Here is a 23,668-nt window from a genome sequence, read left to right as displayed (position 1 = left end):
TCTTTGTTGATATTCTAGGGTCTCTCGTGTCCATAGACATCACCAGAATATCGAGGTTTTACTTTGAAGCAAACCCAGGTGATATGGGTCTGTGCCTCTATCTTACACCACTTAAATACCAGGAAGACTCGTACTTGGACCTCTGATTCATGAAGGGGTTTGAAACCAATCACATAAATCCCATTTGGAACATATCCACATGCCTATTCAATCAAGGCGTATAAAAAGAAAAGAAGAAACATTAAAGTTACAACATAAGGGAATAAAAAAATGTCAAAGATTCCCTAGGAAAAGACATTGGCTATAACCATGCTCCGGTTCATTCAAGCTAATCAATGACCCAAATTCAAGTTATTCGAGCATCTTTTTCCCTATTCCAAAAGTCAATACCTCACTAATTTTGAAATGTTCTAATGTAATAAATAGTATATTGAAGTTCCTAATACGAATATTTCTCCGAAGCAGCAGAGCAGACAGCAATTGCAGGAAGAGGGTACATGCTGAGAAACTATGCTGCAGATGCCCAAAGATGATAATCCAAATCCAAGCCAGAGCAAATCAATTTGGAGTGGTTTCAGACGTTGAGATTTTAGTTAGATTTAGGCCACTACAAAATTAAGAGGAGTTTTGGGTTGGGTGATGTAATGGCATGGCATCAGAGACCCACCAATTATTGGTGATTGAGTTTGAAAAGGGGCATTTTTAGTTGATTCACCTCCATCAATTTCCTTGGTCTAAATTTAAAGAGTTGTCACCAAAGTAAAGAATAACCACATCCCACTTGGATGCCAAATTTTTCAACAGACTTGGGACCAACATTACACAGATATGCAATCAAATTCAATTATGTTTGAACAACCCACAAACTCCAAGTAGCAGGTGAAACAAGCACTCTCATCAGCAAAATGGAAATGGACAGAAAGAAGAGACCAGCCTGTCTGGAAGAAGAACAAGGACAGGATGAGGAGGAGAAGATTGAGATGTTCTTCACAATAATCAGAAGGTTCCATGATGCTTGCGGCCAATCAATGAACAGTTTGCATGAACCTAAGGAGACAACAAATGCACAACAGGTGAGAAAGAAGCTGAAGATTCAACATGAATCTGTTTGGACTCCTTCATTTGAATGGGAAGATTTTGCAGGGCTCGAGTTAAAAAATGCCTGCATAACCTACTCAAGCATCACCACAAATGAACCTGTGAAGAAAGAGAAAGAGAAGAATGAAGAATGGAAAGGGTTGGACCTCAATCTACCATGTAATTCCTAGTCAAACCAAACCAAGAGCAATAATCTCTCTGTAAGAAACATTTTCTTTCTTGTCTAATCTTGGATTGAAAGTTGAAAATAAACACATTCCTGAGGATGCTAAGCATCTCCGGGTTTCAAGTGGGGCTGCTTGGAAGCCAGGATACATGAGGGATATCTAATGTTAAAGTTTATTACCATGTAGAAATCCAGCATTCTAATTAAAATCCTTGAACAAGACAAAAAATTCAAACAACTTCAAAAAGGGGAAGGGGACTACATCAGTTAAAAACCCCAGAATCATGACAGGAAAGCATGAAAAGAAAACTGCATTATGATCATAATCACACAAGTGTCAGTCAAATCATTTTTAGGAGCTTCACATTCACTCTTGCCATTGTATGGGATAACCTATCAGGAAAGAAACAGATCCCTTTTTTTCCTTAATGCGCTCCCACCATTTTAATGTGCTATGTAGATTGAAGCATTACACTGTTTGTACACAGTTTGACACAGAATCCATTGTTCTTGACACAAATTGTGTTTTCTTACTATTTCCACAAAGAAAGCACCATCCATAGTGCAGGATGCATTTATTTTCTGCATTCATTTATTTGTCCACTACAAAAATGTGGCAGGAAATCATTTCAGTTTGAAGGAAAACCTAGATCACACTAACATAAAAAATGCCAAATACTATTAACTATATGCTTACTCATACTAAATAGACTTGCAAAAACCTACTTACACAATGTAAAGTTGAACTTCATATAGTGGGTTATCTGTTTGACTAAAGTACCATCCATCAAGAGCATGTAGAAGCAAAAAATAATAATAATAATAATAACTAGGTGAGAAGAACAGGTTTAGTTGCAAGGAATCAAATTTTTAATGAATTAAATTATACATATATTAGGTTTTCATACTTTTAAACATGAAAGTCGTATAGCTTAATGCATTGATGAGAGATGCATTCCAGAAATTCTTCTCACTTACAACCCTCAATTATATAGCATAGAGGCAAATATAAGTTGCAAACAAAGGGTTAATAGGTTCACTCCTGTCTCTGTTTAAACCGGCCCTGGGATGGAGGTGGGTGTGAGTGGATTTGCACTGAGGGACTATATTTGTGGATTGTAGAATGTAGATATCCTGGGAAGTGGGGATAATTGCACGTAATGACAGATCATGGCCATATTATCAAAAGCTTGAGGTAAGAACAGGTTTCAAAGGTTACCTTGGATTTCACGAGTCTTTGGATCCAAATATTGCCTAAAAGAGTAATAGATGATGTTAGCATCTCAACAGAGGAAGCAGCATGAGAAAAGATGTATACTTGAATGGAGATGGAACATACCCAAACACGAATGCAGTATGATTGTTTGCCTTTAAGAATGGTTTGCAGAACTCTTTGAGAAGGAATTGCCTTCCACGAGCTGTATGCTATGCTTTTTCCAATGGATAATACTGCAAACATGTTTATTTTGGATGTCTTCCCGCATGTAGACCATCATAATCCAACCTTCAAACTCATACATGAAAAACAATCATGAATAAGAGTATGAAGACTGTCAGAATGGTGTTACGTTCAATTTTCTCTCTTAACTGTCTTGAGGTGAACCATGTATACCTTCAATCTCATAGCTGAATGGCAAAACATGAATCTAACTCAATTTTACAATATTTTTCTTGTCATGGAAGGTCTTTCTAGAAACTGAACATATTGTCATCTGGCCATGTATTTGGCACTGAAGATCCGATGATGGCCATGTTAGGAGGCTGCGCATGATCTTTACGTCAAGACAGCAACCTTGTAGGATCTAATGGACAACATTAGGAGCCATGCAATCACCAATAGTCCCTGCAAGAACAGAAGCCATCCTTAAAGTGATGGAATCTGTTAGCATCCCTCACAATGATCTCTCGGCCTGTTATTTTTGCTATTAATTTAATTGCAGAATGGCAATCTCCACAAACCCGAAGATTCTTCATTACCCGAATGGGCATCCCTTCAGGTACCTTCAAAAGTCCAAATGCCACGGCCAGCCTCTCACTGTGATACCCCAAGCTACGCACTTTCTCTTCCTCATCCACATCATGCAGCACAAAACTGCTATCAGGATAATATCCAGCTTCTCTCAACATCCCATCTAATTTCTCCAGCATTTTCATGATACTTGAAAGCTCAGGATGCTTCGTACTCACACCCCCAGTAAACATATGCACTCTTTTCTCCACCTCAATCCAACTACATCCAGGTGATTTGCTCACCTTCTTCACCCTCATATTTCTCCTCAGCTCTGCAACATCGCCCCATCTACCTTTTGATGCATAAATATTTGATAACAGTATATAAGGCCCAGCATTTTTGGGCTCAAGCTGTAGAAGTTTCTTTGCTGCCACTTCAGCCAAATTCATGTTCATGTGGGTTCTACATGCACCTAGTAAGGCACCCCAAATAATGGCATCTGCTTCTACTGGCATCTTTTGTATTAAATCCATTGCATCATTTACAAGGCCTGCTCGGCCAAGCAGATCAACCATGCAAGCATAATGTTCAGTTTTTGGCTCCACCAGGTACTTAGATTTCATTGACTCAAAAATTTCAAGGCCTTCTTTTACTTTCCCGGTGTAGCTACATGCTGACAGAACTCCAACAAAGGTAACACCATCAGTTGCCATGCCGGAAGAACACATTTCATGGAAAACTTGCAAGGCTTCTTCTACCAAGCCATGCTGAGCATAACCTGTGATAATAGAATTCCACATGACAATATCCTTGGGAGAAAACCGGTCAAAAATCTGTCTTGCCTTCACAAGATCACCACACTTAACATACATTGTGATCAGAACTGAGGCAACAAATACATCGGAATCAAATTGAGATTTCACCAACTCCGCATGCACCTGTCTACCATGATCAAGACTTGCTAGGCTAGCACAAACAGAAAGAACACTGATCAAAGAAGGGAAATTTGATTGAACTCCTTCTCTTTGCATTAACGCAAACAAATTAAGTGCTTCTACTTCAAACCCCTTCCGCTCATAAACCTTAATCATTGCACTCCATGTTCCATCATCCTTTTCCCTAATTTGATCAAACACTTGCCTTGCTTTAGCTACCTCCCCATTCTGGCCAAACCCGAGGATCATGGCGTTACAAGCAACAACAGCCTTCACAGGCATTGCATCAAAAAGCTCAGAAGCCTCTTCAATCCTCCCACCCTGGGTGTAACCCATCAACATTGCTGTCCATGACACCTCGTTCTTCTCTGGCATCACCTCAAAAAGTTTCCTCGCAACATCCACCTGCCCATTCTGGACATACCCAGATATCATAGTAGTCCAAGAAATCACATTCCGACGAGGCATTTCATCAAAGAGCTCTCTAGCTTCCGCCAATCGACCTTCCTGACAATACCCAGATATCATATTAGTCCTAGCAACCACATCTTTAACTGGCATAATATCAAAAAGCCCCCGGGCCTCATCAATCCGCCGCACTTGAATTAAACCACCCAACATCACTGTCCATGACACAACATTCTTTTCAGGCATTTGCCAAAAAAGAGTTTCGGCCTCTGAAACCAAACCCTCTTGCACATATCCCCTAACCATGGCAGTCCACGAAACGACATTCCTTTCAGGCATTGTATCAAAAGCTTTACGAGCTTCACTAACCATTCTATTTTTTACATACCCAGATATCAACCCATTCCAAGAAACAGTGTTCCTCTCAGGCATTTTATCAAACAGATACCGAGCTTCACGAGGCCGATTATTTTGGAAATACCCAGCAACCATCGAGTTCCAAGAAACAATACCCTTATCAGGCATTTCATCAAACACCCTTCTAGCACTCTCGATTTGCCCGATTCTAGCATAGCGAGCAATTTGAGAATTATAGGCAATTGCAACACTTGTGCAATATCTACGACATGGCATCAGCAAAGACTGCATTGATGAACACGAAACTGAATTGCCCATGAGATTTTGATGGATAAATTAAAGGTTTTTCAAATACCCATTAATCAAATTTGGTAGAAATGAATGGTAAGAACAATGAATTAACATAATGATTCGTATTATCATTAATACGACTCATACAATCTGAAATATGGCAAAAAGATATCCATTTCTGAGTATTCAGGAACTATTTCTTAGTTCAAGATCCTTCCCATTGACCGGAATCAAAAAAAAAAAAAATACTAGATCTGTTCCTTTGGGAGTAGAAATGGGGGCTAGGGTTATAAACTTATAATTTAATAATTCTAAGTTGATTCCATATCAGATCACAGTGGAATAGGGTTATACACGTTATCCCAAAGAGATTTGAGCGTATCTAAATACATATTATGTTGATAAATGAGTCCCTAATGTTCTCAAATATAATTAAAATTAATAAAAATTTATATATTTTTAAAATATTTAATCTTTATATTAAAAAATTAAATGAGTATCATAAACTTGAAATATGATTTAAAAATAATTTATTAATATTAAATCTATTTTTAAATTTTCATTTTTCATCGTATTTTTCTTTCAATTTTTCAAAAACAAAATATAACATAAATTATTATAAAGTATATCACTTTTCTATGATCAAGAAATCAAATTGAGGTACTATAGTATTAAGGTAAAAGAAAAATATATTTCTACTTTAAAATTTGAGATTTTTTTTTCTTTTTAGTTTTAATAAATATAGTATATCTTAACTATCTTTAAAATAAACAAAAATGATGTGACATATACTAAAATAATTATATTTTAATGGGTAGATTAAAAAATAATTTAAAACCTTTTCATTTTTATTTAGTACAATGCTTACCAATGAGCTCAATTCGTATTATTTTTTAGGTTATTTTTTATTCTAAAAAATTATTAAGAAAAAAAATATTTTAAAAAATGATTTTCTTACGTTGGTTTTACTACGAAAATTTCAAAAGAAATTCATTTTACTACCCACCAAAATCCTCTGTAACAACAGGCCATTAATACAACTTCTAAACCACTTTATAAGCAATCAAAATCAGGCTTCTTAGGCAACAATCAATAAGTACTTACAAGTTACAACAATACAGAAAGCATTACCGCTTCAGTGAAGAAACACAACAAAACCTCACTCCCTAGAGCACATAACCTCTAACCTTGAGCCAGTCTGGGCATTCTGGACCGGTATGACCCTTTTGTCATACAAGCAAGAGAAGCAAACACCTCTCCAAATGGTCTGATCATCTGTTGCAAAAGAAATCAAATGGTATACGAGGTGTAGAGTAGTCCATTGAAAGGATTTTCGAAGCAACAATGGTGTTGGCAGCTTCAGTAAAGTGAATTCCATCCCAACTTACAAATTGAGACCCTTCTTTGCAGACCTGGTGCCCAGGCTGCCCACATGTAACCCTGATGTTGTAGTTGTATGGCGGTCCACCATAGCCACAACACGCCATTAATGGGCTTGAAAAACCTGCAAGGCAAAACAGTTGTGTCAAGGTGATTCTGGGTCACAGGCAATTCACCAAGTTCATGTAGACTTGATTCAAGCTTACCGTGTTTGGTAGAGTTGGCAATGAGATCATACTTGATAGCAAATATATCTACGTACACAATGGTAGAATCCTTCAATCGGGATCTCATCTCTTGGCACAAGTGGCGCAGTCCTTCATTGAATAATCTTGCAACATCATTGTATGCAGAGAGACATCCATATGGATCAAGATCGCCCGGTTTCTTAGGTACTAATGAGAGTTTCTGAGGGAGACAACCCAATGGCCCAGTGTTGTGTATCCAAAATTTCCTGCCTCCTTGATCATACATAGTCTACAAGCGGTACAACAATGGTAACAATTAACAAGGCCTTAATCCCAATCTACGCTACGCATTGATATACCTAACGAGTATTTTATTATTCCAAAGATTTAATGATTATTTTTTATGATTAACTAACCCCATATCACCCTTTCGCCTCTAAGATAATCCAAACAAATCTTCCAAAAGTATTGTTTCGTAGGGGAAAAGCTATAAGATGGAGATAGTGTATACATAACCTATAATGAGTGAATAAAGAAGCAAGGAAGAGTGAAATATATATAGTAGAGCAAGGGCTCGTAGTTTAAGGCTTAAATACTAGGCTTAAATATATATAAGATGTTTTGAGGACTCAATAATTTTATATTTTTTCTCAATATCATGTATTTCCCAATAATCTTATCAGAATGACTGAACTCACCTGAATGGCAGACTTGATTTCAGCAAGTATGAATGGGATTCTCTTCACAACTTGTGCATATGATAGGTTTTTGGAGAATGAATCAGCAAGGTCGTTTTGCCCGATATCGAACAGGTAGAGTGCATTCCGGAACCCTTCATCATTGATCAAATGTCTTGGACCTAAAAGCAGAGTTTGATAATATTGGTATCAATTCATTCATATATCATACTTTCAAATTTCGAAATTAAATGAGCTTTCAACATCATTAAAAATGGGGAGGAAAATCTTTCAACATTTTCCTTTACTATTTTTTTCATAGTAACTAGACATAATAATGGGTCGGGGTCCAAACCCATCATGGCCTCATACCCTAAAAGCTAGATTAAAAGGAGAGTGTGACATCCCATATCTGACGCTATATAAGTATGAACTTCTCTTAACCCTGTAGAGGCATTTTAAAGCCCTGAGGACCTCTTTAAATCCAAATCGAACAATATCTACACGGTTAGGAGCGAGTCATGACAGTGTCCAATCCACAAATAACATCATAACAGCCCACTAACTTGGAAATGTGGGACAAATTCAACTTCTAACATCAATATCTAATACGTTCACATAGATCAAATGCATGCAATAGTATCAAACAATCTTGGAAACCAAACATTGCATCAAAGTCTCCCAACTTTTACTATAAGTATCATCTAAACCCGAAAAAACACAACAATTGGAAGTAAATTGGCTATAGTACCTGCAACCATAGGATCAAGTGAGCTGGCCTTGAAATGAAGAAACTGCATAACTTGAATATTCAAAGCAAAAGGAATATATTTAGGGAGAGTAGATGACCCCACAATTGCAAAATTGGCCCCATTGGTGAAGTTGGACTTCACAGAATCTAGATATGGGCTCAAAAAATTTGCTCTCAAGCTCTGGCCTGCAAAAATAATATAATCGTTTAAATAGGTACAATAACAGGTACCCAAAATAACCGGCTATTTATCTTCTAGGAAATTGGTAACTCAACAAAAATTTAATAGGTACCCAAAATTTAAATAAAATAAAGAAAAGATACAATCCTGTCCACATAGGGTTGAACCATTATTCAATGGTTCAAGCACAATAATGAACCATCCATTCTTGTCGACCATACCTTAGAATTGACTCGTGAACCAAAATAGAAAGTCTGTATACCACCGACAACATTTAATGGTATTTAATTTAAGTTATATCAAATTAAGACATATTTTACCTAAATCAAATCATTTTGTTAAATTAATTTTTTTCAATCTATGGTTTAATATATAAATATTTTTAATTTTATAAAATATTAACCGATTTAATAATATTTTTTCCAATAATACCCTTGTCAAATTCTGAAAAAAAAAAAAAAAAAACCATGACAAAACAAGAATTTAATTTAGTTCAAAATTAGGTACAAGCGCACATGCGTGTAAACTCGGATCATTTAAAATAAGGTACAAGTGCACACTGCCTGCCGCCCCCTCGGTAGTACCATTAACACGGAACCTCGGCGGTGGAAAAAAAACGAAGCCCCGTATGCAAAATCAGCACCGTTGAAAAGCCAACTGGCACACCAGATGCCGTTCAAAGCGCGTGCTTTGACTGATACCCCTAATCAGGTGAACGGTAGATCCGATCCCACCTCACACCCACGGTAACCTATGAAGAAAAGGGATAGAGTAGTGGTCGAGTGCGGTGACTTACAGAGAAGATCGATGATGAGGCGTCCGTCGGAGAGACGGCCAGTTGATCTGCGGAAGAAGGTACGGCCATTGGGGAAGTTGACTGGGAAGCCGAGCCCGGCGACGAGTCCGCCAGTGTCAGAGTTGGAATCGCCGAAAGAGAAGATAACGGGAGTGTGGTGGCACTGAGAGAGAACTGGGTTTGGGAGAGAAATGAGAAGCCATGGAAGAAGAAGGAAGAAGCAATGGGGAGGAGGAAGAAGACGAGAGAGCAGTAGAGAGTGAGAGTGAGAAGCCATTGCTGGGAACTCTTGTCCCTTTCAGAGGCTTTGCCCTTTTATCCTACTAACACTTTAAATAAAATATGAAGGACGCGTTTGGCGATGATCATTTATTCCAAAATAAATAAAAATAAAATTGTAGTTTATTAGAATAAATTTAAGAATTTTTAAATATTCTTTTTTTAACAAATAAATAATTAAAATTGGCAATGAGCATTTATTCCAAAATAAATAAAAATAAAATTGTAGTTTGTTAGAATAAATTTAAGAATTTTTAAATATTTATTTTAACAAATAAATAATTAAAAAAAAAAAAAAAAAACCTCACATTTCATGTTTTTACCTTTTTTTTTTTTTTTTCTTTTTAAATAGGCATGTGAGTTTTTCTTCCATAATTAAAGAAGAATCATGACTATTATGACATTGATTTCAAAGTCACGAGGTTGACTTTGCTTTTTGCAAGTTAATTATGTTTTACATTTTTAGGGAAGTTCCCAAAATGATCATTAGACATATAGGTCGTTTCCATGTCATGTGCACTTACCAATATTAGTTGGTTCTTATTTGGATTTTCTAATAAATATCATAAATATATATTATTAAAATTATGAATAATTATAAGAAATTGTAACTTTATATTATATATAAATAATTTAAAAATTAAATATGTCATATTTTTATCTTTGATATTGACATATTAAATAATATCTAATTGAATATTTAATTATTATTTTTATTCACATTTTATTATTATTATTATTTATTGGTATTCATTGACTTTATATTTATAATATTTTTATGTGATTTTATTTGAATAGAAGCTACACCATATTTGATGTGTCAAATTTGGTACTACTTTGGCAATGTCATTTCATATATCAAAATAATAATCACACTAAGTTTAGCATCCTATGTTGGAATGTTGTATTAGAATTTCACACTTTTAATTTTAGCATTTGCATTAAAGACAAGTTATCAATTTCAAAAGTAAAAACATGTTGCTTAACATTTTGTATTAGAGATGCTCTTAGCATCGCAGGTGAAATATTCAACTAAAAATGAAATTAGATTAGACTTGCAATAGGATCCATATAATGTTGAACTTGAGCTCGGGCCTCATCTCTCGAGAGGTCCCAAATCACTTACTTGATACCGACCCATATTAAGAGCGTGTTTGGTAGTGATTTTAGAAAATATTTATAGCATCTCTAATATATGAAAGATAAAAAATTTTAAGTGTTAGAAAGATTAAAAACACTTCCTAAAATCACTATCAAATGCACTTTAAGTGTGCGTTTAACAATAATTTTGAAAAGTATTTCTAATCTTTTTAATATTTAAAAAATAAAAATTTTAAAGCGTTAAAAAAAGACTAAAAACACTTTTTAAAATCACTGTCAAACACACTCTAATTAGACTCATTCCATCTCAACTTAACCTAGTCTAACCTAACATTACATCTCTATAATGTAATATAACATTCGCTCTTCAACTAAAGTTGACATTGAATTGAATGCCAAGTATAGTCACAAAACTTGAAACCCTAGCATGGTGGATCCAAAATCACTAATCGATACCAACCTATACTCGCAACTCATCCTAGCCCAACCCGACCTACTTTTCATCCTTATATACAATCTATCTCCAAAGATGACATTGGTTGGACATGGTCCAAGTAAGAAACCCTAAACCCATGTAAGGTCTGACTCTTGGGCTTGGGTTTGGGGTTACCCACTCCGACCCTCACTCACATGGCCCAGCTCACCCAGCCCACATCACATCCTTACGTTACAAACATAAACAAAAGAAAAATCATATAAAGGAGCTTAGTCGGTTCAAACCAATGCCCAAAAATCAGGACCCCCACACGTATGCTTCATTTGCCAGAATGCAATGTGGTTGCTTCAAACTCCTGAACTCAGCCAATGCTTCCAAAAAATCCCAGATAACCAGAAAGCACCTTTATTTTCCCTCTACCTTCCCAAGTGTTGCAACAAATCTTACGGTTTTCTCTCTTTTTCTTGAAGATTTTCTTTCCAACTTTCTGTTGCTGCCTCCATCAATATAAATGTAATGCTCCTCCTCTCTTTTTCTCTTCATCACATCTCCCCTTTTTCTATCTGAGTCAGGTTAATTGAGCTGGCCTGCAACTAAAGAGAAAAAGAAAATATGGGTGGTGATTATCTGCCATTTCTGGCCATGTTTCTTGTCCAAATGGGCTATGCAGGAATGAATATCTTTGTGAAGCTGGCCATGGATTCTGGGATGAACCCCTTCATCCTCGTCGCTTATAGGCAAATCTTTGCCACTGTGGCCATGATTCCTTTTGCTTATTTTCTTGAGAGGTGATGGACAGAGACTTTGTTACAATTGATTGGATTCCATGCATGGCTTTGGCTTTAATGTCTTTCTTTCTTTACAGGCTTTAGTTTCTGAAGTTGAGTCCATCTTTTGGTTTCTTGAGTAGTTTTTTCTTTAGGCTTTGTTTGGTTGATGAGAAAACACAGGAACATGTTTCCTTTTACTCTGTTTTTCATCTTATTGATTTCCTTGATGTCTCCTTAAAGAAGCTTCTTCATTTCTGAACTTCCATGAATCAAAAACTCCCTGAAAATCTCCAAACTGATCATATCCTGATGGGGTTAGAGAAAAACTCTTGAATTTTCTTTTATCATCTTCCTTCTTTCTCTTAATCAAAAAGAAAAAATGATTTAGCTTCCATGGCAATGCAATATTATTCTTTACAGATTATTCTATGCATATATATATATATACCTGTTCAAATAGTTCAGAAGCATGTAGGCTTTAATCTATCCCATTTTTTTTCCAGGAAAACAAGACCCAAGATTACAAGAATTGTTCTATTCCAAGCCTTCTTGTCTTCCATTTTCGGGTAAGTTTCCAATTTCCAAATTTTCATTTCTAGATTTCAATGCTTGTAGCCTTTTTCTTGCCAAACAAACATGGTAAACTACATCTTATTTTTTTGCTGTTTTTCACTTGGTCACAATCATCTTTCGGTCTCTAATTTTCAGAGACTTTCAGGGCAACCTTGAATCAGATCCTTTACTTCATTGGGCTAAAACATTCCAACCCGACACTAGGCTGCGCATTTAACAACCTTCTCCCAGCCATGACTTTCCTCCTTGCTGTCCCCTTCAGGTGCTTGCCACCACCCTCAAAGCCTAAAAGACGAGTTTTTCAAAAATTTTATTGCTTTTCTGACAATCTTCTTTTCAATTTGTATGCTTATTAGGCTTGAAACAGTGGGAATTAAGACAAGGCCTGGACAGGCAAAGGTGCTGGGAACAGTAGTATGTATAGGAGGGGCCATGATACTGACATTTTACAGAGGACACGCCATCAATATCGGTGAATCCGGCATCCATTGGAAGTATGCAGAGCAGCTAAAAACTAGAGATTCTCAGAGTGGGGCCAACTTCATCTTGGGACCTTTTCTTCTGATCACTAGCTGTATTTCTTGGGCCATATGGTTCATAATTCAAGTGAGTACCTAACTTCTTTCTAGGAAAGTAATTAGTTCTATAGTTTTGAATTCAAGTTGATTGATTTGTGAAAGTACTACCAATGGTGATTTCAGGGAAGAATGTGTGTGAAGTTTGCAGCTCCTTACACAAGTTCCACTCTGATGTGCTTCATGGCCAGCATTGAGTGTGGAGTCATTGGCTTGTTTGTTGACCACCAACCTTCAGCATGGTCATTAAATGATTCCATCAGGCTTATTGCAGCTCTTTACTCGGTATTATACTTTATCAAATATATCTCTCTTATTTCCATGTAAATATTACTTGCTTTAAGCTAAATAGATGGTCATAACTTAAAACATGTCAACTAGTTATAAAGAACCTATTACAAACATTTTCTATGTAGATATTGTCCATTTCAAGCCCTTTAGTTCGTGTCTATTAGTTATGAGGAGTCTACTACTATTTTTTTCTTCTACTCAATGTGAGATCTCATAATCATTGATGCAAACACAAGATTTACATCATGTCTCATAGAATATATCCTTATAGCTTTGAAAGGTGTATAGTCAATTATCATAATACTACTAGTTTTTTCCCCGATTGATATGAAATATCAAAATTACCCTTTATACAAATAAAATGCTCACTACTATTTGTAACAACTTACTCCCTCTTATGTGGATAATATCCATTTTGGAGCCAAGGCTTTAAAACCCGTCCTATCCAATTAATGGAAGAACACTTATTCCCATAACTGATGTGGGATAATACATGATCAAACAATGCTAATAAATACTTTTTGAGGAATTTGTCAGAGACTTCAATCTATAGATTCTATACTCAAAGTTTGGCATCATTTTCTCAGGCAATTGTGTGTACTGCACTAGCATTTTGCCTCATGTCCTGGACTATACAAAGGAAAGGTCCTCTCTACGTGTCAGTCTTCAGCCCCTTGCTCCTTGTCATTGTGGCCATTCTCAGCTGGGCCCTTCTTCGCGACAAACTACACTTTGGAACGTAAGTGCTTGACCCTTTACTCTAAAATTTTCATACCCCATTTCCATTTCCATCTTCACCTTATGTTTGGAGACTAGCTCTCCATTTCTGATCCCAATCTGTGTGGTTTGACTCAGTGTTGTAGGGTCTCTGTTTGTTGTTTTGGGGCTCTATGCTGTTCTATGGGGAAAGGGTAAGGAGGAGAACCAGAAGGGCAGCAGGGAAGAGGCAGGAGAGGGGAAGGAAGACTTGGAGTTGCAGATAGATGGGAAGCTTTACATCAGAAGTTGAATGAGGATTCAGCTCCAAAAACTTAGAACTAATTCTATGTTAAATGCTCTAATCTCTAATGTTTGTTGTTGGGTTGAAATCCTGAAGTGAATGAGAAAAGTAGCTTATAATTTGGGAACCATAAAACAATGAGCCTATTACTCACTACATGTCACCAAAAAGAAAAGAAAAAAAAAATCCCATTTAGAAAATAAAAACTACCCTATATGATGAAATGGTCGCTTCTATTGGCATCGTCATGAAGATCCTTGTATGAATGATATGTATTTTAATTGGACGAATCTAATTCTAATTGTTTCATTCTAAAAGAAGAACATTTAAGAACGGTCCTAAAGGTTAGTGAGTGTTATCAGTACTTTAGATATTCTTTTTATATCGAAAAATGTCATAGTGTGTAAATTGGTATTGAGTTATTAGATTAATGGTTTCAAAGTTGATAACATTCATATAATTTTCAACACATTATATCAAAGTCAACCTTAGTTGAAAACATCAAAAGTTTGACTTTTTGTAAACCTTATAGACCATGAAGTATAGACCACGAAGTGTCTCTATTGTGTTGAAAAGCCTAATAAATTAATAACCCTAAAGTAAATGTAAAAATCCCAAAAATTTATTAAAGAATTAAGGAAAGATATGAGAGAAAGAAAATAAAAAGGAAATATAAAACTAAATAAATAAATGTTAAAAAAATTGATTTAAAATAAGTAAATTATTTTTATATATTACTTTAAACTCATTTTATATATATATTTTTTTATATGTAAAAATTAAATAATTTAAAAATATATAAAATTTTAATTATACCTGAATTTCTTTTATATTTTTAATAGAGAAACCAAATAATTAGAATTTTTTCCTCTTCCAATATGAAAAATGACAACCTTAAAATGTATGATTTTTAAATAATTTTCATTCTATCCTTCACTTGTCCTAAAAGTAGGATTTAATTTGGATAGGCTTCTAAAGAAGATAAAAACACATTTTTATTAATTTTATTAAAATTGGTTATTTACTTAAAAAAGAAATTTAATATATTGTTAAAATATTATTTTTTATAGAAATGTTATTTTAATTTATTATTTATTAAAAAAAAAGCTAATTCATTTCTAAAAATGATAATTATAATCATGATCCTATTATCTTTTCCTACCAAATCCTACATTTAAGACGACGTGGCAAAAAGTAGACAAAGCCCCCAGATGACTATAGTAGACTGGATCGCAGAGGATCCTAACCCAGACCAACGGCGTCTAAACGTCCGTCACATTCGACCATCTATAAATGCTAGAGTCTCCATTCAATTCCTTCTCCTCTCGTTTGGGCAGCTTCTCGAGATCTGCCCTCTAAGTTTCCCAAAATTACTATTCTGTCCTTACCAGGTAATTCCTCTTCGATGAGTAGATCTTGATTCAGATTCTGGTACAGATCTGATCGTTTTCCTTGTTGATTTGATTGTTCGTCTAGGGTTTGTGTTTGAATTTCCATTTTATTTTTTTGGCGATTTGATTTTTTTGTATAGAGATTTAGCTCTGCGAAAATGAAGATTCGATGTTAAATCTGTGCGCTTTTTTTTTTGGCTTATTTATGAAGTTGATTGAGAATCTTGATTTAGTTCGGAATTGCCTTCGTGGATTTGGATGTGTTGGGTTTGCTTGTTCAGAATTGGATTTGGTTTGGGGTTCCAATTTTGTGGAATAAAAAAATTTTAATGGAATTTTTTTGGAGATAAATAAGTTTTGGGTGTAAAAAGATTTTCCTCGGTGTTTATTCAATATATGGCGAGTTTTGGTAATGATAGAGTTTCCGAAGAGATCTAAGGAGCCTTAAGAAACATTTCTTTGAAACATTTTTGGGTAAACTATTTGCTATTGTAGAAAAATAAATAAATAAATAACGATACTAGGGCATTTTATAATTATTATTTATTATTTATTTTTTGGGGCGTGGTTGGATTTGGGTTTCTGTGATTCTGGGAATTTCGGATATGGAGGAGATTCCAATTCCAAGGCTCCAATTGTTGTAGGAAAACATGGATTTGTTGATTATTCTGTTTTGTGTATGTTTTCCCTAGATATGTATTTTTTTATTTTTTTAAGGTATTTTCCTTAGATATGTATTGAACCTCCGTTTACGGGTATTTTTTTATCTATAGACGCCAAACATGGGGTTGTCTTTCACCAAGCTTTTCAGCCGGCTCTTTGCTAAGAAAGAGATGCGAATTCTTATGGTGGGTCTTGATGCTGCTGGTAAGACCACCATTTTGTACAAGCTCAAGCTGGGAGAGATCGTTACCACCATTCCCACAATTGGTATGTTTTGCACCTTGTAGTCATTGACCCATATGCTAGATTGTCCTCATATTTTTTTGAACAGGGATAAAGAGAATGTAAAAAAAAATCACAAATTATTATGAGAAACTTTCCCATCCTCCAATAGTTTTAGGACTTAGGTTTTTCTTTTCTTCATCCAGTTTAAATGGTTTTTGACCAAGGATTATATGTTTATGTTTCATCAACCTAACCTTAATTGATATTTCCTTATAGTAAATCAATCACTTCATAGTGTGACTTGCGTCTCTTTCTATTTTTAATATATATACTTCTCTTTACTTATAAAAAAAAAAAATTGTCTCTTTCTTTTTTAAGTGGTTTTGATGGAGGGTTTATACTGAATTGTCATTGATTTGGTTTTGGAAAGTAGAACTCATTCATGGTTTTACCACCATTCCCACAATTGGATTTAATGTGGAGACTGTGGAATATAAGAACATTAGCTTTACTGTCTGGGATGTTGGTGGCCAGGACAAGGTATGTTATATTTTTTGTACCAGTGCTTTACAAGGCATTTTCTTGGCTATATATTTGGGTGACATGATGAGCTTTTTTCTGGGTGTTTTTGTTGAATTGAACTTTGCTCCATCAGCATGTAACATAAGCATGAACTATACTATGCTGCCTTTTCTTTTGGTTTTATTTGGCCATAGGAGGAAAACTATCCATGCCGTGGCAGACATCTTGTTACATGTGCACAATTGACTTTTGTGATCACATTTCTTCCGGTTTTTAATTTTGTTTGTTCAGGCTAACTTTTGGAGAATATATGGCCGTGTCAACTTTGAACATTTCCTTTACCCTTGAACTCCAAACCAAACCAACAAGGAAAAGAAAACCTCTCTGAAAAAATGATTCCCATATGCTTGTTTCTGTTGGAATGGGATGTATGTTTATCTAGTGATCTGTTGGAATGAGATATGTGTGCGCACCTATTTTTAGTTCCTCATGTATGCCATGCCTATGTAATTTGAATATCCTTAAAATGCGAGCTTATAGTCTTACACTCATTTATATATGCTTCCATTGGCTCTAAGATTGTCAGAAACTAAATCAGCTTAAGCTATGTTTTTTCTTTTTTCTGGTCAATTTTTGCGCCTATTGTATCAGTGAAGGCAGCAAAACTATTGCTAATATACAGTTGTCTTTGTGATTGGATTGATGATCACAATGAATCCTCTTGGAAAATAATTACTGTTTTGGTTGGTAATCCACCCAGAGTGCCTATATTAAATTAATTGGCAAGGTATATCTTGAGTTATCCTTAGGTTGTTCTGTACTGGTCAAAATCATCACTGTTTTTGTGAAATGTAAATGAGTTTATCAGTTTTAAATTGGGAATGGTATCTCTTGTGCATTATGTATTCTCTCATTGTTTTGCACATCCAGGACAAGATTCGTCCTTTGTGGAGACACTACTTCCAGAACACTCAGGGTCTCATCTTCGTGGTTGATAGCAATGATCGTGACCGTGTAGTCGAGGCTAGGGACGAGCTACACAGGATGTTGAATGAGGATGAAAAGCTAGAAGTTACCTACATTTTCTCCGAGTTGATTTCCATCTTTTCAGTAAAAGAAATTCTCTAAAATTAATGAAATTGGTTGTGGCAAATGGCCTGGTCCTACAAGCCACATTTCATTCTATATTATTCTATTACTTCTAGCAACATTTATCTACCAGTTTCCTGATCTTATTTTCTGCCACAACTGAAAAGAAAAATAGTTGTACAAGTACAAAGCTCTTTATCCATGTTTGGATGTTTTGAGATTTATATATTTTCACTTAAGATGTTGCTTGCTTGTATGCATAGGATGAATTGAGGGATGCAGTGCTGCTTGTTTTTGCGAACAAGCAAGATCTTCCAAATGCCATGAATGCTGCTGAGATTACTGATAAGCTCGGTCTCCACTCTCTCCGTCAACGCCATTGGTAAGTTTGGTTAATACTCTTTATTCCTCTCCCCCGTCTACCTACTCACCAATGAATTTACCCTCTACATAGAAACCCTAAATCCTCTGATGGGATCTGGTCATTGCGTGTTTCTTTCAGGTATATCCAGAGCACATGTGCCACTTCTGGAGAAGGGCTGTACGAGGGGCTTGACTGGCTCTCCAACAACATTGCTAACAAGGTAGGCCCCTAATGACATCATATTAGAAAAATCCCACATAAGTTATGCTGGCTTCATTCTATTTAAAATTAACATTCCCTTTTAATCTGTGTCAGGCTTAGAAGCCGTGGTGATTGCCATCAACATTTTGCATTGCCATCTTTGTCGTAATGGAGAGATGTTACCATGTTGTTCTGGCGTTTTGAGATTTATGGTTTACTGTTGCTACTGCGTGTTGCGAGTATCATCTGCTTGTTTTACTTAGTTCCTTGTTATTATAGTAGAAATTTGGAATCTGTCCTGTAGATTCAGAATAATTTGTGTAATTTGCTGTTTTCTCAGTTGATATTATTCTTGAGTGTTCTTCCTTGTTTGGGTTAGTTGAAGGGAAAAGCAAAGAGAGGTAGAGAAATTCTCCTTGAAAAACTGCTTTTTGCCCAATTGTAGCACTCACATTTTCATTCAAATCTACATCATAGTTTCTAGCAGGGGGTGTTCAGCCATATGATTAAAGCTGATCCAGAGGGTGGTTTAACTTGATATCTTGGCCCACTGTTTCAAAGGTCAAGTCACAGTGATGGTAATAAACTTATAATCGATGACCATGTTCCCATGGCTCCCAAGCGTTTCATAGTTTGTGTGGAACCATTTCTTGTGGGAATTATTACAAAAATGTTGGTGCCTCCTGAGTTTCTTCTATTCAACCCAATTCCTAGTCAGGAATATCAAGATATGAACTTGTATTAAACGGGTTATTGGCCACTTTTGGAAGAAGGGTCTTGAATCTAGATTATGGTTTCTTGGTGTTTGAAAATGCTTTTAAACAAGAAGTTTTCACTTGAAAGAATTCTACTGGGAATTTAATACAAATTTTATTTTATTAAATAAGTAATATAAAAAATAAAAAAATAATAAGAAGTAAATTTGATTGAATTGAGGATTGGATGATCGAAGTAATTAAGATTTCTTTCGCCTCAGAACGAGAGAGATGTATTTAAAAGACACAACCCGCTCAAAAAGAAGTGAAATCGAAGAAGTTGTTCTTTATTAACAGGCACCCCATTGATGATCAAGGAAGAAGGTTTTGCAGAGCAGAGAGGGCTATCTGAGTGAGGTCACTCATCTGCCTGTTACTCTCCAGCGATGGGTTCGTCCGCGTGGGTGGCCTGGTGAACATAAAATCACAGTCCTTGATGGGTCGCACTGCCTTCTTCTCACTTTCATTCACAGCGGCTATATCCCCTCCATCGAACTGCTTCTTCGCCGCCGTGAAGCAGTCGTTCACCACCGCGTAAGCGTTCGAGCATATCGACAGATAGAATTTCAGGGCCTTGTCAGTCGCCTGCCGGGTCAGCTCCTACGTGTACCCCTTCGTGTGGGTGGCGTTGTCCAGGGCCACCAAGATGGCTAGTTGGGCCAGGTCGTCGATGCCTTCGAAGTCGGCTCGGAGGTTGGCGTTCATGGTGGTGTTGCAGAACTGGAAATTATCCACTCGGTGGCAGATGTCCTGGATTAGTCGCTCGGACGCTGAAGCCCGGGAGGAAGAAAGAGGAGGAAAGGATAAGGGCCACCATTGAAGGAACAAGGAAAGGGAAGATCATTTTCATGGTTGCAGATGGATGGAGAAGAAGGTGAGGAGCTTGAATATATATGGGAAGAAAAATTAGCTTGATGTGATCATATTTGATATCATAAAGAAAATCCAAGGGTTGTTTCCTTGAATGATTGATTGCTATTCTAGCAAATTAATATTGGAGAAAAAATGTTGGTAAAAGACTACACAGTGAACACCTGAAATTGAATATGTAAATTTTGAATAACCAAATGTTATAATATCAATTCTATTCTATCTTTGATGGTCAAATTTGGATCATCTTGAATAAATTTTGGATAATTAAATAATAATAACATTTTATTGGACATGTTGTTTCTTATACAAACCTCTTTGATGATATATGTTTTTTTGTATTTATTTTTGTTTGTAATACATGTCCTTTCTATTTTTTATTTTTTAAATTCTAATGGATTTTTCCTAATTAATACCAAAAACATTATTAGTTTAATTTTCACAAGAATTTGCTTATTGTTATCTAAAGGATGAATAATCTAAAAAGAAAATTAATTAATTAATTAATTCTATATATGAAGGAAGGAAGATTGATTTCAATATATACTTCCATTTTAATCAACCCAATGCCTATTTAGAATGTCCAACTATTTTTTAGAAAAAAATATATTTTAAAAAGTATAATTAATTAGTTAAAAAGGATGAAATAATCTAACATAAATGCCCCTTATTATTTCAAGTATTTATAATATATGTGATTCCCAAAAATACTATTAGAAAAATCACTTTGACTAAAGGTAGTTCAAATAAAAATACTATCAAACATATTTTAATTATCTTAATAGATAATTGGTAAAGAAATTGATTTCATATTTTGATTGTTCAAATGAAATTTTATTCTTGCTTTGAGCTATTATAAAATACTAAAATTATGTTTGAAAATATTTTTAAAAATAGTTCTTAAGAAAAAATTAACTTGCAAATAGTTATCAATCTTTATTAAGAATAAAATACTATTAGGAGTTCATACTTTTAGTTGGTTTTTTAAATGCTATATAAAAAATAATTAAAAATATATCATATTTGTTTTAAAATATAATTTCAAAACAAATTCTTAAAATATTGTTGTGAGTCAAAAATCTAGGTTATGTTTATATTTTTTATTTTTGAAAGTGTATTAACCCTACCTTAATAAAGGTGTTTTTTAAAAGTAAACAAAAAAAAATGTCTTTAATAACAACTTCTAAAGGTACTGAGAAAATAAATACTATGCTTAATTAAGAAAAATACCCAAAGGGGGTGTTGAATTGGGTTTTTAAAAAAACTTTTTCAACACAACAAGTTCAAGCATAATATAATAAAAAAAATAAAGAGATAGAATTAGAGAATTCAAACTCGGGTTTTATAGTGGTTCGGCACTTCCTTGCCTACGTCCACTCTCCTCGATCTCCTAACCGAGTGAGGGTTCCACTAACTTGAAGCTTCAACCAAGCTTCCAATCTTCTTACACTTGGATTCCGGCTCCAATTGTCTCTTACACAATCTCTTCAAGATTCAATCCTCTTGAAGGCTTTAACACTCAATTTTTACAAGAATGAATTCCTCAACCTAACTCAAAGATAGCTCAAATACAAAACAAAACTAGGATGACTCACAAAAGTACACTAAAGGATATGCAAGTCATGATTTAATGCACTAAGAAAGAAATGAGAGTTTTTAGGCCAAGAACAGGTAGGTAGACAATTGATTGCAAGTGTTCTCTATCTCATAAATGAAGTGGAACTCTTAATTTATAGGTTTCTAAGCTCAGGAGCCAAAAACAGCAAAAGACAGCCTTGACTGGTCGAGCTAGGGGTCGACCGGTTTACTAGCCGTTAGAGCATTTAATGCTTTGACAGGTTACCGTTGCCTCGACTGGAGGTCGACCGGACCTCGACCGGGAAGGGATGAACCTCAACTGGGCAGAGGAAGCTACTGGATGAGAGAGAGTGTTTTTGGCACTCCTCGATCGGACAAGGGCAACCGGTTGACTAATTCCCCAACTGGTTGAGTCGGTTGACCAGAGTCTCGACCGGTTCAGCCTTTTGGTCTCGAAAACTTATCTTTTTCAATTTTTTTCTTTTCTAACATTTAGGCAAGGTCTTTAGGTGAATTAATATGTCAATTTTAAAACGTTTTGCCTAAGGTACATTTTATAAAACTCGGGTTTTAATGAAATCAAAATTTTAAAGGATAAACCAAGTTTTCAAAGCTGCATGAAAAGGTATGAAAATCTTAAGTGCACTCATGCATTCATCTTACATTCGTTTCCTATGATCAAAAGTCTTCCAAAAGTCTCGATCTTGTATCAATATGGTCATTTGATGAATTTCCAAATTTATACCTGAGATTCTTTACCATTCAAATCAATTAGTCACTTAACCATGATTTGTTATCATCAAAACCCGATTAGGAGAACCCTTGGGCTAACAGATACCTAATTTTTTTTTTGTACACTTTTTTATTTTTCTTTTTAAAATAAATAAATTATACTATATAAGATACAAAAACTCTTAAATGTTTAAGTCAAAAAAATATTAGTTATAAAAATATGTTAAAAAATTGGTATGCTTAGAGAAAAATATAGTATCATTTCTAAGTAAATTTTTATATTTTATAACACTCCTTACAACCTTACTATGAAAAACCCAATAGGAAAAACCTTGATAAAGGAAAAAAACCTAATAGGAAAAACTCTAGTGAAATATATATATATATATATATATATATATATATATATATGTTCTTTAAATTATTTAACCATTAGAATTGTCCTATTAAAAACTTTGCCGAGAACACCTAATAAGACAAAACCTGAAAGAAGAAAAAAAAAAATGAGTATAATACATATAGATTAGTATTATTCCCCCTCATGTAAATATGATTATTTTTTCTTCAATATTTTCATTAATAGATCTTTCAATCTTTGTATTCCAATGTTGTATCTTAATTTTTTTAATATATTTGATGGTAACAATTTTTGGGAATAGATTTACTAGATTATCACATGACCAAATCTCTTGAACATTAATTTCACCATTTTCTTGTAGTTCATGATTATAAAATAATTTATGAAAGATATGTTTAATTCTATCACCTTTTATAAATCCTCTTTTTACAAACAAATTATTTTTTTGTAACTTAGTAGCATTATCGTTGATGGAAGATACTCACATAGTTCCTATATATATTTGATCATTAACCCTAATCATACTCGTTCATGACTTGTTTCATCAATTAAGAGTAATTTTAAATGACTTGAAAAAAATGAGCACCAAAAAAGTGACCACTATTGTTGTTTGATTTATCTTCAAGATATCCAATTCGTGTTTGATTGTATTCCAATGTCTACTTGATGCAAAGCAATATCTAGTGTTGACAAAATACTATATCCAATCACATACA

At 34.8% G+C, this 23,668-nt stretch overlaps 4 protein-coding genes across 8 annotated transcripts; 2 read left to right on the top strand and 2 right to left on the bottom strand.

Moving 5' to 3' along the window:
• Positions 1-1,488: 1,488 nt before the first annotated feature.
• LOC117930108 (pentatricopeptide repeat-containing protein At1g56690, mitochondrial-like) lies at positions 1,489-5,512 on the bottom strand. 3 transcript variants are annotated; one of them, XM_034850575.1, is made up of 3 exons: positions 2,604-5,512; positions 2,484-2,518; positions 1,489-1,867 (listed from the first exon to the last, which is right to left on the bottom strand). In XM_034850575.1, the coding sequence occupies exon 1, from the start codon at positions 5,231-5,233 to the stop codon at positions 3,095-3,097; it is 2,139 nt and encodes a 712-aa protein (XP_034706466.1). In that variant the 5' UTR covers positions 5,234-5,512; the 3' UTR covers positions 1,489-1,867; positions 2,484-2,518; positions 2,604-3,094. The 3 variants fall into 3 exon arrangements, with proteins under 3 accessions (XP_034706466.1, XP_034706467.1, XP_034706465.1); XM_034850576.1 differs by lacking the exon at positions 1,489-1,867 and having other exon boundaries at positions 2,117-2,518; positions 2,604-2,768; positions 2,877-5,512; XM_034850574.1 differs by lacking the exon at positions 1,489-1,867 and having other exon boundaries at positions 2,117-2,518.
• A 725-nt stretch (positions 5,513-6,237) lies between these two features.
• Positions 6,238-9,471, bottom strand: LOC117931258 (GDSL esterase/lipase At1g09390-like). The gene is made up of 5 exons (XM_034852194.1): positions 9,180-9,471; positions 8,203-8,388; positions 7,473-7,633; positions 6,793-7,063; positions 6,238-6,710 (listed from the first exon to the last, which is right to left on the bottom strand). Exons 1-5 carry the CDS (start codon positions 9,454-9,456, stop codon positions 6,478-6,480), a joined length of 1,128 nt encoding a protein of 375 aa, XP_034708085.1. The 5' UTR covers positions 9,457-9,471; the 3' UTR covers positions 6,238-6,477.
• A 1,859-nt stretch (positions 9,472-11,330) lies between these two features.
• LOC117931259 (WAT1-related protein At1g09380-like) lies at positions 11,331-14,427 on the top strand. 3 transcript variants are annotated; one of them, XM_034852196.1, is made up of 8 exons: positions 11,331-11,443; positions 11,568-11,783; positions 12,269-12,331; positions 12,484-12,600; positions 12,695-12,944; positions 13,040-13,198; positions 13,792-13,943; positions 14,060-14,427. In XM_034852196.1, exons 2-8 carry the CDS (start codon positions 11,608-11,610, stop codon positions 14,211-14,213), a joined length of 1,071 nt encoding a protein of 356 aa, XP_034708087.1. In that variant the 5' UTR covers positions 11,331-11,443; positions 11,568-11,607; the 3' UTR covers positions 14,214-14,427. The 3 variants fall into 3 exon arrangements, with proteins under 3 accessions (XP_034708087.1, XP_034708086.1, XP_034708088.1); XM_034852195.1 differs by lacking the exon at positions 11,331-11,443 and having other exon boundaries at positions 11,468-11,783; XM_034852197.1 differs by lacking the exons at positions 11,331-11,443; positions 11,568-11,783 and having other exon boundaries at positions 12,298-12,331; positions 12,474-12,600.
• A 1,087-nt stretch (positions 14,428-15,514) lies between these two features.
• Positions 15,515-19,145, top strand: LOC117931269 (ADP-ribosylation factor-like). The gene is made up of 7 exons (XM_034852211.1): positions 15,515-15,595; positions 16,369-16,525; positions 16,953-17,023; positions 17,942-18,061; positions 18,358-18,476; positions 18,597-18,678; positions 18,774-19,145. The coding sequence occupies exons 2-7, from the start codon at positions 16,378-16,380 to the stop codon at positions 18,777-18,779; spliced, it is 546 nt and encodes a 181-aa protein (XP_034708102.1). The 5' UTR covers positions 15,515-15,595; positions 16,369-16,377; the 3' UTR covers positions 18,780-19,145.
• The last annotated feature ends 4,523 nt before the right edge of the window (positions 19,146-23,668 follow it).

Source organism: Vitis riparia, chromosome 14 (genome assembly GCF_004353265.1).
Source record: "Vitis riparia cultivar Riparia Gloire de Montpellier isolate 1030 chromosome 14, EGFV_Vit.rip_1.0, whole genome shotgun sequence".
NCBI classification, from domain to species: domain Eukaryota; kingdom Viridiplantae; phylum Streptophyta; class Magnoliopsida; order Vitales; family Vitaceae; genus Vitis; species Vitis riparia.
The sequence above is the reverse complement of the archived record's forward strand: the minus strand, read 5'-3'. Positions and strand labels throughout refer to the sequence as shown.

Bases quoted from the DNA above. Each gene is read 5' to 3' on its own strand.
- LOC117930108 (XM_034850575.1), bottom strand. From the start codon at position 5,233: ATGGGCAATTCAGTTTCGTGTTCATCAATGCAGTCTTTGCTGATGCCA.
- LOC117931258 (XM_034852194.1), bottom strand. From the start codon at position 9,456: ATGGCTTCTCACTCTCACTCTCTACTGCTCTCTCGTCTTCTTCCTCCT. The intron at 7,064-7,472 runs GTGAGTTCAGTC...TACCGCTTGTAG, and splicing joins AAATCAAGTCTGCCATTCAG to ACTATGTATGATCAAGGAGG. The intron at 6,711-6,792 runs GTAAGCTTGAAT...TTTGCCTTGCAG, and splicing joins TGCCAACTCTACCAAACACG to GTTTTTCAAGCCCATTAATG.
- LOC117931259 (XM_034852196.1), top strand. From the start codon at position 11,608: ATGGGTGGTGATTATCTGCCATTTCTGGCCATGTTTCTTGTCCAAATG. The intron at 11,784-12,268 runs GTGATGGACAGA...TTTTTTTTCCAG, and splicing joins TTTGCTTATTTTCTTGAGAG to GAAAACAAGACCCAAGATTA. The intron at 12,601-12,694 runs GTGCTTGCCACC...TATGCTTATTAG, and splicing joins CTCCTTGCTGTCCCCTTCAG to GCTTGAAACAGTGGGAATTA.
- LOC117931269 (XM_034852211.1), top strand. From the start codon at position 16,378: ATGGGGTTGTCTTTCACCAAGCTTTTCAGCCGGCTCTTTGCTAAGAAA. The intron at 17,024-17,941 runs GTATGTTATATT...ATCCAGGACAAG, and splicing joins ATGTTGGTGGCCAGGACAAG to ATTCGTCCTTTGTGGAGACA. The intron at 18,062-18,357 runs GATGAAAAGCTA...TTGTATGCATAG, and splicing joins TACACAGGATGTTGAATGAG to GATGAATTGAGGGATGCAGT.